At 34.7% G+C, this 16692-nt stretch overlaps 2 protein-coding genes across 2 annotated transcripts; both read right to left on the bottom strand.

Annotated features, from left to right (window-relative positions):
* Positions 1-450: 450 nt before the first annotated feature.
* LOC125823137 (SKP1-like protein 1A) lies at positions 451-906 on the bottom strand. The gene has a single exon (XM_049502557.1). It carries the CDS (start codon positions 904-906, stop codon positions 451-453), a length of 456 nt encoding a protein of 151 aa, XP_049358514.1.
* An 812-nt stretch (positions 907-1718) lies between these two features.
* Positions 1719-2576, bottom strand: LOC125823098 (peroxisomal membrane protein 11B). Its single transcript, XM_049502519.1, has one exon. It carries the CDS (start codon positions 2484-2486, stop codon positions 1809-1811), a length of 678 nt encoding a protein of 225 aa, XP_049358476.1. The 5' UTR covers positions 2487-2576; the 3' UTR covers positions 1719-1808.
* Between the last annotated feature and the right edge of the window lie 14116 nt (positions 2577-16692).

Here is a 16692-nt window from a genome sequence, read left to right as displayed (position 1 = left end):
ATATACAAACGTGACTAATTATACAAACTCGAAGTCAGCCCACATAATTAATGTATAATGTTAATCGCGAGTGATAATTATAGCAAATTATAGCTATGATGAGTAATTAAATAGTATAAGTTTGCTTAACCGCATAATTTTTCCTTAATTTAATGGTTAGGTAAAATTAGCTAATAGATATTTTATTGATTTTTCTAGCATAATCAATAATTTGTTTGCTTATAAGTTCAATAGTTAGACTCTATGTTCAGTCACTAAGTTGTTTGTTTAAATAGCTTTAATTTCTTTTCAACATAATTTATAAATCAATCAAATTCAAAGAACAATTCTATAAAAATGAACAACAAAATATAGAACTAAATAAAATAAAATAAGATATAGCTAACTAGACCGTTTTAATTCTAAAATAATAATAAAAAAAGAACAAAAAATAACAGTAATGTTATAAAATCATTCAAAAGCCCAAGCATTCTCTTTACGGATCTCCTCTTCTTCCTCTGGAGTAAAATCATTCTTGATATCAAATTCTTTACGTATTTCTTCTGGTGTTTTTCCTTTAATCCTATTGGCAACTTCTTGACACATCATATCCAATATCTCCTTATCGTTAAGAAAATTAGCAGCTAAGATAAGAGCATGCAAAATCAAGTGGTGCACCTTCACAAAAGCCTTGTCAAACTCCATCAACATGTCTTTGGAGACGTCTTCCTCTGAATGTTTCTTCCAGTATTCAATCACTTTGGTCATTGTTTTGCTATCGACATTAGGCAGGGGAATGACGTTTGAAACACAATTGTCTTCAACCATATTCTTGATAGTTTGTGACCTTACAACTATTGTCTCGTCGAGTACAAATTCCTTACCATCACAGGTCTTTAGAGTTAAAAACTTTGTTGAAGAAGACATGATGATCAATATATATTTGAATAAGAGATGTTAATTTGTTTTGTTGAGATTATTATTGAAAAGAGATTTGAATAATTATAATATTGGAGAGGTTTGAAGGGCTTAATTTATAAAGCTTAGGTTTTTACTGTTCTAGTTGAAGTAGGAAGTAAAAAAGGAAAAAAAAAAGAGTTGATGGGAAAATCTGTTTTGCATAAACAATGTCAAATTAGGAAATTGTGAAAATTCTACTTTAATAGTATTTGTGTGACCGAATAAAATTAGGAAAAGGGAGCCTTTTTTCTTCTCCCAAATCTCAATTAGGAGAAAAATTATGTAAATTAGGAAAATGAGGCCTTTTTCTTCTTCCACACATGTTTTTTTTTTAAAAGAGCCGTGTATGTCATATTTTTGTAGTGGATGTGTAAACTTTTAGTTAAAATTGCTTATTATACATAGGTTTTGGTTGTTGGTCCTCTGTATGTTTAAATAAACAAGAAAGGCCAAAAACAAAGTGTATAAATCCATGTGAATGTGCTTCGAATTTAAGTTCGTGTATTTTTACTTTTCAAGGCGCCTAAAATTACCAAGCTACATCATATTGTTGTGTCAAGGGTGTCCAAAATATGTTATTTAGCCACTTTATTTATCATTTTACTTGTATATACTAAGTATATAATTTTCTGACGAAGGGTGTCCAATAAGGGTGGCTACGCCACTGCTCACGATGATGCGTAATATAGACCACTCCTCTTAATTATTGATGGTTTAAACGATCTGATAATGTAAAAAATCTTAAGCAATGAATATAAAGTCATGCAACAAAATTTTCGAATAGTAAATTGCAGCGTTTCATCATATAATAACTGAAGTTTGTTACATTCATATAATAACTTTTTTGAAAATTTTCATCATATTTATGTTCAGGAGGGCCAGTTTCTATACCAACCAGCCCATGCAGAAACTAAACCACTAATGCCTAAAGTAACTGTATGGTTGCAGAATGGATTTGGTTCAATTTCAGCTATGGCTATTATAAGGTCAGCAATATTAGCAGCCACACCCATCAATCTCATTATTCTATCCATTCTAATTTTCTTAATTTCCCCTTCTGTTTCTTTAGAATCCTTCTCTTCAATCAATAACCTCCTCTCTGCTTTTAATCCCCTTGTAATGAGAATAAAATCCGAAATAACGAAAAACACGTATCCAACAGACTCACCAAACGCTGAAATAAAGCTCATCCTTTTTGCATATTTGGGGTCGATTACCCCAATTCTCGCCAGCCAGAGGAAATGGTCGAAGAAGAAATAAACCATTTCCCCTGAATTGGCGAGAACTGCTAGCAACCTGAAACCCGGGGAAGTCCCGGGGCTTCTTCGGAGAGCGTTGAATCCTGTGAGGGATCGACCTGTCCTAAAGGCTTTTCGGCTGAGGCCAGAGGCCACTTCCCATTGCTTGGCTCTAGTGGCTATGTCGGGGTACGTCGTCTCGACGTGCCAATTTACGAGCTTGGAGACGTACTGGAAAGTCTTGACAAGCTTGTCGATTCCATCTCTCTTTGCTAAGAAAATTACCAGCTTGTCCACTGTGTCATTCATTGTAATAAGATAGAGGTAGGGAGATTAGATGAAGTTTTTTGTTGTTGTTGTTGGTTGCTCTGCTTGGACAGAGAGTTAAGTGTGCTATCTTCTTTCTATCGATAGAAGAGTTGTTATTGTTACATTTTGGGAATATTAAAGGATGGCCACAAATTGAAGTTTTATCCAAGAATTTTTGTTTGGACATTATTTTTTTGCCTTCTAGTTCTAGTAATACTTGGTGCAAACCATAATTATTTGTATTTTGTATATCCTTTGGAAGTCGTAATAAAATAGAAAATGGCGATGTTAGATCAATGGCTTAAAAGACCACAAGCGGAACTATCGCTACCACCAAATGGGTGTTTTGTCCTATCTAAGGGACATAAGAGTGTTTGATTACCAATCGAAAGAAACACCAAAATTTCTTCTAACCTTGAACCAAAAAGACACACAGACACTTATCACGCTCTAGGCGAGACCAACTTTGATGTCATTGTTGGCCCAAGCGTACTCTAACATGACATGAAATATGAGCATACATCTAGACATGGACGAAAACATAATTTTTAAAAGTATTTGAAGAGACAAGCCTTGTAAAAGAAATACTTATCATAAAGATGTGTCATAATATTGAAATCTATGAAAAGGGACACAAAGACCCAAAACTGAATATAGCTAATTGTAAGTCTATGAAGCCTCTAAACATAATGGAGAAATGTCAATCGGGATAGGCCTCTCAATAGACCTTAAGTAAATAGTCATAAAATACTAGAAAATCTGCATACTAAGCCTCTAAAAATAGAGAGGGATCATTAATAGCAGAAGATATAGATCCAAGCGAGCAGTCTATTTTGGTACCTGAGTCTGCATAAGTAAAAACTGTAAATGTAGTGTTCCCGATAAAAAGGACGAAAGTACATATAAAATAGTAGAATATGTAAAATGGCAGAATGAAACATGAATGTACGTATAAACAACCAATAGAGTTATATTCATAACATATAAGGGCTAAGAGATTCAACTCATTTAGGTTGTCTTAGTATTAAGTCTTTCATCATATTCTAATTTATTGTGAGAGTCTAATAGTATAATTGATATAAATCGTCATATGAGAGCATAAAGGCTAATCTCGACCTGATTAGCTAAACCATCTCATATCTTGTCGGATATGAGACATACGTACATGTCATGTGAATCCATAATTAGCTCTTATTTGAGGAGCCTCCCTAATCAACGGTACGATCCTTGTTGGTGAGAAGCATTTTTCTAATGACATTATTTCTGGTGATTCAGTTTTAGATAGATATAAAGAAAATGAAGGTAAATATGAGGTTATCGGTACAAATGCATAAGGACCACTACTGTTTGACTTGCTTTTGTTATTCTAATTTGGGTCTATGAGCAGATTGGGCCTACAGTCTTTTGTGCCTTGGGCTGTTACGTCTCGGAGGCCCATGTTATACATATCAACAAAGAGCATCTACAAAACCTACATTCCAGATCTTTCCTTGTATATACATTTTACTTTTCATTTATTTTTGTAGAATAATTCTGTTACACAGGAACCAATAGAATAGGAGCAAGTGTATAGGCAGTTACAATTGTTTTATTATATATACCGCGTTGTATAGAATATTGGACACACAGTGAAATACAAAAGAAGATTTTCTCTATAATTCTTTCATGGTGTCAAGAGCAAGGTTTTAAATCCTTGATTCTTCTCTTTTTCAAATCTTGTTTTCTCTCTTCACTGTGGTTCTCTTTTTTTCAATCATGGGTGATAATTCTACCATTGCAGTCCAAACAGCTACAGTAATTGCTGATTTTTCTTTATATTCTTATCCTTATTTCATCTCTCAAACTGATTCCCCAGGTACTTTGCTAGTGAATACTCCTTTTGATGGAAAAAGCTTTGCAGGATGGAAAATGGGCATAATGATTGCCTTGACTGCAAAGAACAAATCTGGTTTCATTGATGGATCCACGAGTGAACCTGCAAAAGGCACCGATCACCACAAAGCTTGGAGCAGAGCTAATAATATGGTGATCTCCCGGCTTCTCAACTCTCTCTCTCACGAGAGATCTCAGATAGTGTAATATATTCCTCCACGGCCAATGAACTCTGCGCTGATTTAGAGACTAGATTTGGGCAAAGTAGTGGAGCGAAGTTGTTTCAGCTGCAAAAAGAGCTCAATGAGCTTGTTCAAGGGACCTCTAACATTGCTTCTTACTACACAAAGATGAAGGGGTTGTGGGATGAGCTCGACACACTTGATACCTTCACAGTATGTGGATGTGCTTGCTCCTGTGGAGCAAAAGAAAAGAATGTGAAAGCAAAACATGATGTACGTCTGGTGCAATTTCTCATAGGTCTAAACGATTCTTACTGTGCAGCCAGAGGTAATATCTTGATGATTTCTCATTTACCCTCTACGTCTAATGCCTATGCTTTGTTGATTCAAGAGGAAAAGCAAAGGGAGATGAATATGAACCCCAAATTCCCTGGGGAGAATTCTTCCTTTGTGGCATTTGGACAAAATACCTCTGGACAGAGACCTGGAGCACCCGAGTACAAACCTGCAAGAGGAAACTATTATGAGAATAAGAAGTCTGCTCCAACATGCAGATATTGCAAGAAAATAGGGCAAACCATCGAGCAAAGCTACAAAATTCATGGGTTTCCTCCTAATTTTAAGTTTTCTAAGAACAAAAATCCCCTTAATTCTGTTCACGGTAATGTAACTATGACAGGTGAGGCAGCAGGAAACCAGTTCTATTATAATGTGGATCTACCAGAGTCAGGAAATCTTTTATCACAGGACCAACTAAAGTAGATCATGTCATTGCTTCAACAAGAAAAAAATTGGGAAACAAAGCACCAATTCTGAGGTCATAGCTAATGCCAACTGTGCTGGTATAAACCTACTTCTTTTTTCTTTCTATTCTAAAACAAATCACAGCCTTGTTAGCCCAAATTCATGGATTATTGATTCAGGAGCAAGTCAACATATGGCTTTCAACAAATGATATTTTATCTCTTTTGATCTGTTGCCTAAAGCAACATTTGTCAAACTTCCCAATTCTCAAACTATTAAAGTAGCACATGTAGGATCAGTGAGACTCTTTTCTAACTTTGTCATTTCTAATGTCCTGTTTGTTCCAAGTTTTCACTTTAATCTACTCTCTGTTCATAAGTTATCTGAGTAGTTCCAACATCTATTAATTTTTTCTTCTTCTCACTGTCTCAGGCAGGACCCTTCAATGAAGAGCCCAATGGTGCTTGGTGAATCCAGAAATGGACTATATGTGATGCAACATGATCAACCTCCAATTTCTAGTCTTAGTAGGTCTTGTACTAGGATTTCCAATTCAGTTTTTCAATCAAAACACAACACTTCGGCTGCTCTATCTAGTGTTTCTCAGCCTGATGTAATCATTAGGTTGTGGCATGATAGGCTAGGCCACATACCTTTGTCCAATATGAAGAATATCAATGAAATTCCTTTTCCTGTTTTATCTAAGTTTGTTGAGCCTTGTGATATCTGTCCTTTAGCTAAACAAACCAAGCTTCCATTTTCGAATAGTGATATTTCTAGGAAGCAAATTTTTGATCTTATACACATTGATACTTGGGGACCATTCCACACTCCTACTTATAATGGATATAGATATTTCCTTACCATTGTTGATGATTATAGTAGGGGAACTTGGGTTTTCCGATTATCTACCAAGAGCAATGCCTTTCCAACTTTACAAAATTTTCTAGCTATGGTAAAAAGACAATTTGACAAAAAGGTTAAAATCATTAGATCTAACAATGCTATGGAACTTGGTTCCAGTCAAGAAGGTTCTTCATTCTTTTTATCTAAAGGGATTATCCATCAAACTTCTTGTGTAGCTACACCACAACAAAATGGTGTCGTTGAAAGAAAACATAGGCATTTGCTAGAGGTGGTTAGATCTTTGTTGTTTCAGTCTCATTTACCATTAAAATTTTGGGGTGATTCTATTCTAACAGCTGCCTATTTAATCAATAGATGTCCCACAAAGCTTCTAAAATTTAAAACCCCATATGATATTTTGTTTGGAAAACCCCCTTCCTACCATCACTTAAGGGTGTTTGGATGTTTGTGTTTTGCCTCAAGGAAGAACTAAGTTAGATCCTAGAGCTACCCTTTGTGTTTTTCTTGGATGTCCTCATGGAAAGAAAGGATATAAGTTGTTTGATTTCAAGAATCATAAATTTTTTGTTAGTCGGAATGTTATCTTCCATGAGAACAATTTTCCCTTCACAGCTATCAATAGTTCAGTTCCTATTTTTCCTATTACTTCTCCTTCTCCTATGAACCTTGAAGTTTCCAGTGTCTCTAATCCCACTTCCCCTGATCACTCGTTACCTTCCAGTTTATATTTTCTAGTTTTTTCGAATCCAAGTACTCTTCTATCTACTTCTTCCCTATCTTCTGATCTTGGTCCATCTCCTGTAGACATTTCTCTATCTCCATCTCTTGATCCTGTTATCCTAAGGAGGTCTACCAGATCTCTCAAAACTCCTGCCTATTTGGAAAATTATGTTTGCAGCACTGTACATCTAGCAGATGTTTCTAATTTTTGTTTTTTATCTTCTGTTCAAGCCCCTTTTTTCTCTTTCAATGCCCTCTCTTCCCCTAACCAACATTTTCTTAATTCTCTATCTAACATTCATGAGCCCAATAGTTATTCCCAGGCAGTTTTACACCCCGGTTGGCAAGATGCTATGGCAAAAGAATTAGATGCTTTGTTAGCCAATAATACTTTGGGATGTGGTCCGTCTTCCTCCAGGTCATAAAGCCTTACCTTGTAAGTGGGTTTATAAGGTGCAATTACGATCTGATAGATCAGTTGAGCGGTTGAAAGCTCACCTTGTTATTAGGGGGGATATGCAGCAGGAGAGAGTTGATTTTACAGAAACATTCAGTCCAGTCGTTAAGATTACCACTATCAGATGTGTTCTTGCCATCGCAGTTAAAAAAGGATGGAATTTGTTCCAATTAGATGTAAACAACGCATTTCTACACGGTTATTTGGAGGAAGAAGTGTATATAAAATTCTCTCCTGGCATAGAGTCTCTTTCTCCTCATCATGTTTGTCATTTGAGAAAATCTCTTATGGTTTGAAATAGGCTTCCCGCCAATGGTATGCAAGGTTAACCGTTGCACTTGAGTTCAAAGGTTATGCTCATTCGTTAAATGATTACTCTCTTTTTTATAAACGCAATGGTGCTCTTATTTCCCTGTTAATAGTCTATATGGATGATATTGTGCTGACTGGGATGACATTGAAGAATTACAAGCTTTGAAATCTTTTTTGCACTCTGAATTCTAAATTAAAGATTTGGGAAGCTTACATTATTTTTTGGGGATAGAGGTGCTACGTGAATCTATTGGTTTGATCCTCAATCAACGAAAATTCATTCTTGAGGTCCTCTCTGAGTATAATTGCCTTGAACTCACACCTGTAAGTTCACATTTGGATCCGTCCTTGATATTGAAAGCAGATGATGGTGAACTTTTATCAGATCCAACCTCATATCGGAGGTTGATTGATCAGTTGAACTACATGACTCACACTCGTCCCGACCTTGCTTTCTTCATTCAACACCTAAGCCAATATATGCAGCTTCCTCGTACTTCACACTACTCTGCTGCAATTCATGTCTTACGCTACTTACTTGGTACTCCAGGTTTGTGCCTCTTTATGTCCTCCAATCCCTCCGTTCAGCTACTTGCTTTTTGTGACGCAGATTGGGCATCTTGCCCTGAGACTCGTTGTTCAGTCAGTGGCTTCTTCATAAGTTTAGGTGGCAGTCCTATCTCCTGGAAATCAAAGAAACAACCTTCTGTGTCTCTTTCTTCTGCAAAATAGAATACCGTTCTATGAGACGAGTAGTTGCGGAACTCATATGGTTAGTTCGATTGCTTGAGGATTTATCAGTTCCCCCTTCTTTGCCTGCTTCCCTTCACTCCGACAGCCAGACGACAATTCATATAGCTAAAAATCCGATCTTTCACGAGCGTACCAAACATGTGGATCTTGATTGCTATTTTGTGCGTCAACAATATATGGCCGGTTTAATTTCTCTTTCATTTGTTTCTTCTTCTTCCCAGCTTGCGGATCTCTTTACTAAACCTTTATCTGGTCTTTCTCACCGAAGTCTTTTGGGCAAGTTAGGTGTTCGTGCCGTCCCCTCCAACTTGAGGGGCGGTGTTGGTGAAAAGTATTTTTCTAACGACATTATTTTCGGTGATTCAGTTTCAGATAGATATAAAGAAAATGAAGGTAAAAGTGAGGTTATCGGTACAAATGCATAAGGACCACTACTGTTTGACTTGCTTTTGTTATTCTAATTTGGGTCTCTGAGCAGATTGGGCCTACAATCTTTTGTGCCTTGAGTTGTTACGTCTCGGAGGCCCATGTTATACATATCAACAAAGAGCATCTACAAAACCTACATTCCAGATCTTTCCTTGTATATACATTTTACTTTTCATTTATTTTTGTAGAATAATTATATTATACAGGAACCAATAGAATAGGAGCAAATGTATAGGCAGTTACAATTGTTTTATTATATATATCGCGTTGTACAGAATATTGGACACACAGTGAAATACAAAAGAAGAATTTCTCTATAACCTACATCAACACACGTAGTTTCAGACATTTATCACTTAGACTTGTGCCTTCTCGATCTAACATTTAACTCACTTAAGCTCATGTGACCATAAATTATCCTGAAGGCACATGTTCATAAGTTTCAAGAATTGTAACTCATAACTTGAGTTCATGTCGTGTCATAAAATTTATAGTTCAAGTATCATAACTTGCATTCATGGGAAACATATACAATATCATAGTTCATGCATAGTAAAAACAAACATATTGTGATATCATTACATTTAAGGTGATTGCATAGTTCATAATCATATGAGATCATTAAAACATCATTGAACTTAGTTTAAAGTTGTCAAATGGGTTGTTCGTCCAACTTCGACCCACTAAGGTCGGCCTGGTAACGATTCGTGTCCGATTAGGCCCGAACAGGCACCCGACCCCCTTACTTTGTAGACTGAGCTGGTTCGAATTTTTTTTTGCCTTGGCCCGGTAAGAGGCTGGTAGACGGCCCACCGATGTACCCTAAATATATTATATACTTTAAGCATTATATTATAATGTAAGTATTTTATTATATTAAGCAGTATATTTAGTATATATTATAAGTATATGTATAATATAATGTAAGTATTCTACTATATTAGATAGTATTTTGTGTGTATGTTTAGTGTATATATATATATATATATAAGTATTCTATTAAATTAAGTAGTATATTTGTCACACCCCAAACTCGAGGGGCACAACTGGCTCCTAATGCCAAAACTCAGGCCCGAGCCGATCGTGCTGAACCGTTTGCTACTAGCGCATGGCAGCCACACGCAATCAAGAAAACAAACAAGTATATCTCAGCTTAAAACTAAGCTGTCGGCCGACAAGGCCCCTGTCAACTGATCTTATAAAGAAACAGCTACTCCCAGGAGATCATATAAATAAATAGCCAACTAGCACATAAGTCCTGATTGGGCCGTCGAGGCCACTATGATATCTATACCAAAACTGAAAGCATGTATATATCAAGACAATACATCAAACAATTCACAAGTTTCAGTAAACCAACAAACTAAGTTAGTATGGCCATAACGTAGCTATACACCCCCCACACTAGCATGCAAGCCTCTAAGAGTAGTAAAGATTGGTGGGACAGGGCCCCAGCCTACCCATAAAGATATATACAACAAAAGGTAACAAACCTCCCAACTCTGGCACCTCCGGAGGAAAGGGGCCAACCAATCGGATAGAAGTCAATCCTACTACTGAGGAGGTCTCCTGGATCGTCTATCGAGACCTGTATGCATGAATGCAGCATCCCTAAGGTAATGGGGCGTAAGTACAAAATAATGTACAGTGTATGAAAGGCTATAGACTAAGTGAGCAAGTATCATAATATACCAAAAGCAATCACGTAAGGAAATCAAAATTTTAGATAAACATGTTAACCTGCTACTGAATCTAAAAAATACAAAAATGATCAAACATCAACCTAACCAAGCCCTCATAAGCTCGGTAGGTACAAACAACATACCATCTACCTAGGCCCCCATAAGCCCAGAAAGTTCCAAATCAATCTACATACCCCTATTGATAGCCCCTTGTATTTGTAAGAAGTCACTAGCCCTTTTTGGCAATGATGCTCCCTCTCTGCCTCCGCCTCTACCTCTACTTGCTGAAGTTTGGGGTCCACGCCCTATACACTGTGCTGATGAGAAGGAACCTACTACTGACCTGGTCGATAGACCTATACCACCCTGACATATGGTTGGGCAGTTTCTCCACTCATGCCCCTCCTGTATACAAGAATAACAACATGTGAAACCCTGTCTGCACCTCCCGAAATGCATCATACTGCAAGTAGCGCAATGCGGCATGAATGTCCTAGCCTGGCCTGAACCCCTCTGTTGTTGAGAGCCTGATGCTCGTTAACCCTCACCTGGGCCTGACTGTCCCTGACGATGAAATCTACTACCCTAGAACTGCTGTGTTGGAGGTCTAGGTGGCCTAATAGAATATCGGGGTTTGGGACCACCTTAAAAATCTCCGAGTGAACCAGCGGGCCTAGCCCTCTTCTGTCTATTTCTCAACTTTCTCACTTATATACTGTAAATGTCGGCGATCCTCTATGCCTAGTGCAAAAGCCTAAATTCATGAGATATCCATATTATTATTTAGTGCAGTGGTAGAACAAACATTGATATAGTCTGAGTCGAGCCCTCCCACAAATCTACGCACCCTATCATGCATCGTATCAAAAAATGCTGGTGCATATCTAGCCAATGAATCAAATCTCAGCTCGTACTCTCAGACACTCATGCTGCCCTGTCGGAGGTTCAAAAACTGGTCCACACTAGCTATACATCCCACACACTAGTCTGCAAGCCTCTAAGAGTAGTAAAGATTGGCGGGACAGGGCCCCAGCCTACCCATAAAATTATATACAACAAAAGGTAACAAACCTCCCAACTCTGGCAGCTCCGAAGGAAAAGGGCCAGCCAATCGGATAAAAGTCAATCATGCTACTGAGGAGGTCTACTGGGTCGTCTGTCGGGACCTGCATGCATTAATGCAGCTCCCCCAAGGCAATGGGGCGTCAGGACAAAATAATGTACAGAGTATGAAAGGTTATAGACTAAGTGAGCAAGTATCATAATATACCAAAAGCAATCACGTAAGGAAATCAAAATTTTAGATAAGCATGCTAACCCGTTATTGAATCTAAAAAATACAAAAATGATCAAACATCAACCTAACCAAGCCCCCATAAGCTCGGTAGGTACAAACAACATACCACCTACCTAGGCCCCCATAAGCCCAGAAGGTGCCAAATCAATCTACATACCCCTATCGGTAGCCCCTTGTCTTTGTAAGAAGTCACATAGTCTTTTTTGGCAACGATATAGCCCCGTAGGCAGCACATAGACCTCTTAGGAAACATCATAGCTTTATGGGCTGCATATAGCCTTTTTTTGCATCAATATAGCCTTGTAGGCAACACATAGCCCTCTTTAGTGTCAAAATAGCCCCGTAGGCAACACATAACACTCTTTGACATCAATATAGCCCCGTGGGAAACACATAGCCCTCTTTGGAAATAACATAGTCTTATTAGACAACATCATAGCCCCCATAGGCAGTTTATAGCTCAACAACTAACCACCAATACCTCAAGGGCGACAACAAACAATTGAATAGGCTAAAGGCAAGCAATTTAGCTATAAACAATATATATGAATAATCTCCAAGTCGTTCCTAACTTAAGGGTCGTTCTTAACAGATTATGAGTCCCTAAAATGAGGGTTTATAACCACTCAATCAGTCAGCCACTCACAATTATATCTACAAGATCACCAACATTAACTACCTCTAAAGAAATGTGTCGAATGAAGGGAATAACCTTAGCATACCTTTCCAATGAACGCTTGAAAGACCATAGTTCCTTTATGAAAGTTGTACCTTATGTCCTAAGCTTCACAAACACTATATATACACAACTGGTACGCACCTATAAACAATTCATAATTAATCTTAAATCGGCAGATTTGCCATATTGCCCCAACTTGTCGAAACGTCCGTAGAAATTCATAAAAACAATCATAAAAGAGTCCTGAGATGATTACCTTAGTTAACCAAGTTTAAACATTGAAGAAAAACCAATAACTACAAATTTATATCTTTAAAAACCAGCTCCAAACGCAGCTAATAGAAGGGAAAAACGATTGCCACATGTAGAGATCACGTTTCTAGGCACTGGGGCAACGTTTAATGGTAGAAATCGTCAAAAACTAACCTTCATCATGCAAGAACTCCATAGGAACCCTCTCTTAAGCTTTCTCTCTGGTTTGGAAGTGAAAAGAAATGTTTTCATGGCTTAAAATGTTGAGTAAGCCGACATACCATATTTTTTACTCGACCCGAATTCTAATGGGTGATAGGCCTTCTAACTCTTTATATATTGGGAGAAAATATCCAAGACATTTGACCCAAATTTCAGAGAAATCTTTAAAAAGGAACTTACGATAACTTTCGCTAACTTTTATTTTGCCTCTTACCTAACTTCAAAACTTGAGATACAACCCTTGAACACTTAAAATATGACATACCACATCATTCTTAATTTATTACCCACCCTCCTTGTCTTTTCACGAAGATATGAGTTAATTTAGACGTTTTGAAAAGTCGGGGTGTTACATCTTGTGCGTATATTTCGTACATATTAGAAGTATATATATAATATGATGTAAGTATTCTACTATGATAGATAGTATATTATGTTTATATTTAATATATATTAGAAGCATATGTATAATATAATGTCGGTATTCTACCCTATTAAGTAGTATATTTAGTACACATTATAAGTATATATAATATAAGTATTCTACTTTAATAGATATAGTATATAGTGCGTATATTTGGTATACATTATAAGTATATTTAGTTATAATATAAGTATATATATATATATATATATATATATATATATAATGTAACTATTTTATTATTTAGATAGTATATTGTGTGTATTTTTTAATTATGTTATAAGTACATATAAATAATAAAATGTAATCAATCTATAGATAACAATCGCTATATTGATAATTGACTCAAACTTTTGACTTAATAATTAATAAACGGTGATTTTAAAAAATGGTGATCAGGCCCAGCCGATGAGCCGAAACCCGAACCCGGCCCATCAAACTAGTAAAAATGCTTAAACGGACACAAGCCGGTTTTTTCCTCCACAATTTACTGTTCCGCCAGATATCGGCCTGAATCATTATTGGAGTACTGGGTCCAGCCCGATTCGATGTATCCGTCCCGGCCTAGTAAACAAGCTTAAGTCTTAACTTACTTTTAAAGATAGAAATCATTCATTTTTATAATATGACATAACATTATCCATCATGTATATATCAATCTTGTTAAAATATATATTAGTATATAAGAGGTGTTTATACATACTTTTATATTTTTATAGTGTTATACAAAAACTATATTACATTATACAAACTTCTTCATCTATTAAAACTAGATACACGACCCTGTGCCAGCACGGGGCACAATATCCGTTCGTCTCATATTAATTGATTACTTTTCATTTTACACGGTACTGAAGAAATTATAAATAAGAAAATAACTTTACTAATTCAACCCTTAAAAAACTTTGTGAGAATTTTACAAACAAATGTGACACTTTCAAAAGGAATTAACGGCAAGAGTAATAATATAGGAAAATTTTAAATAATGTTTTGTTGGTTTAGTAAGATGATCAACTAATATGAGACAACTATTTTTAGAATAATAGTCAATTAATATGGGACGAAGGGAGTGTCATAGAACTTGAAAAGTTAGCCAAATTTTTATATAATTTTAAAAAGATTTTAAATTGTTAGTACTTTTTATATAATTTTAAAAATAATATATATTACTCTCTTTGTTTCAATTTACGTGGCATATATAGAATTTCAAAAATTAATCATTTTTTATATGTATATTTAACGTAATTTTCAGATCATATATGTTACTTCTTTTTGTCCCAATTTATGTAGCACTGATAAGATTTTTTTAGAGTCAAGTGATTTTTTATATGTATTTTATACTTTTTAAATTGTTAATTATTGTGATTTATAAATTGATACCAATAGAATTTCTAGAGTCAATTAAATTTTTTATATAACTTTTAAATATTTAAGTTGTTAATTATTATGATTTATAGTGTTATTTATATTTATACAATTTTTAGGTATATAACAAACTAAAAAAAAGACATAATTTTTCCATATTTGGTAAACAAATAAAGCAATTAGGATTTTAAAAAATGATTTTGCCATAAAAAATAAAATGAAAGAAGTTATGAGGTATAAATAAAGAAAAGGAAATAAGAAGTGGGACCTATATTATATGCATTAATTAATAGAAGGAAAGTGGAGAAAAAGAATGGCCTACATGTAGGGAAAGTAGGCAAAAAAATTTTGTAGCTGAAAAGTAAAATGTGGAAAGGCTTTTATGTCCCAAATTTTAAAAATACAACTACAAAAAAGTGAAGTACAATATTGTTCATTAGAAAAGTATTAAAAATTGGACCAAATTACCCTTAAGCTTCCTAAATATGGCAAAAAACAGTCATGTTGAAAGTTGAAAAACCGTCTCTTCTATATAAGAGAAAAATAATATATACTCTTTCAATTATATTTATTTATTCCATTACAATGTACTATAATTTATTTTTATCTGCTTGATCCCATTTTTCTTTATTTCTTCTGTTTATCTGTAACAATATTATATGCTTGGTCACATTTAATATTGTGTATCTGAATGCAATATAAAATGTGCAGTTTGTGTTCACTTGAAAAGACTCTACTTCTTGCTCTTGCCCGATTTTATAATTGTCAAAGTTGAAATATGTGGATACTGGATAGTACAATTTGATTTGAGACTCTACGATAAAATATTTAATATTTCTTAATTAAATTTTAGTAAATCTATTTTTGTTTTCTTCCTATCGAATGTCATATTTGTTGTAAATAATTTTGAAGATTATGTCACTAGCTAACATCAACGGTGAATAACAAGTGACATCTAGGATGCCAGCTTCTCAAATTGTTAAAATATTGACTAAATTAGATAACAAAATCATATATGGGCTAAAACTGGTAAATATGTTCTCCCATATATTATACGGTATAATTTTTTCTTTATTAAATTCAAGTACAAAGTTCATTTCATTTTGAGGCGTAAATTCATACCACATATCAAAATAATGTGGCATTTCAGTCAGTAAAGTTCAAGCCTAATAAAAGGTAATGGCGGAATCAAGATTTTCATTAATGGTCTATTTGGAAAGCCACCCTAGTAATTAGATTTTGTGTAATTGAGTGTAATTAAACTGTTTGACGTGTTTGGTTGGCTAATTACTTGGTCAACATGTAATTGAGTGTAGTTGGCAGAGGGTAATTACACTCTCTTATTCTCAGGGAGGGGCAGTGAATTGCTGGTAATTACCTGATGTAATTATAAGATGATTACTTTTTAATTTTTTCTTTTTATTTCTATTTTAATTTTTCATCTTAATTTATTTCTATTATTTTAATTATTATTTTCATCAAGAAAATATTTTTTGTTTTTTTACTAAAAAAATAATTTTTAATTTTATTTTTTATATTTCATTTCTTTCTCATTTTAACCTTTACTTCATGTGATTCCATGCAATTTTTCGTATTATCTATTTTTATGCCATGTGTATTTTTTTCATTAGCATAATTTCGTTAGTATTCTATTTTTTTTAGATTAAAGTAGAATTCATTCTTGAGTAAGGTTATAGACTTACATTTTTATTTTATTTTAAATTATATTTATGTATGTTATGTTGAAATTTGACATAAGAGTATTATGTTAAATTTTTTGTTTTGAATTTAGAACTTATGTTATATTTTCAGTTTCATTGTTCTAGTAGTATTGATTTGACACTTCACAAGTTATTTATTTTTTAGTTAGACTTGACAGATTATTTTTTTGTCAATATTTTAATAATTTGTGATATTTTATTTATAATACTAATCTTTTTGTCAAACAT

Source organism: Solanum verrucosum, unplaced genomic scaffold (genome assembly GCF_900185275.1).
Source record: "Solanum verrucosum unplaced genomic scaffold, falcon-dt-bn FXZP01000199.1, whole genome shotgun sequence".
NCBI classification, from domain to species: Eukaryota; Viridiplantae; Streptophyta; class Magnoliopsida; order Solanales; family Solanaceae; genus Solanum; species Solanum verrucosum.
The sequence above is the reverse complement of the archived record's forward strand: the minus strand, read 5'-3'. Positions and strand labels throughout refer to the sequence as shown.

What these genes read in the sequence shown, in the direction of transcription:
- LOC125823137 (XM_049502557.1), bottom strand. Translation starts at nt 906, where the DNA reads ATGTCTTCTTCAACAAAGTTTTTAACTCTAAAGACCTGTGATGGTAAG.
- LOC125823098 (XM_049502519.1), bottom strand. Translation starts at nt 2,486, where the DNA reads ATGAATGACACAGTGGACAAGCTGGTAATTTTCTTAGCAAAGAGAGAT.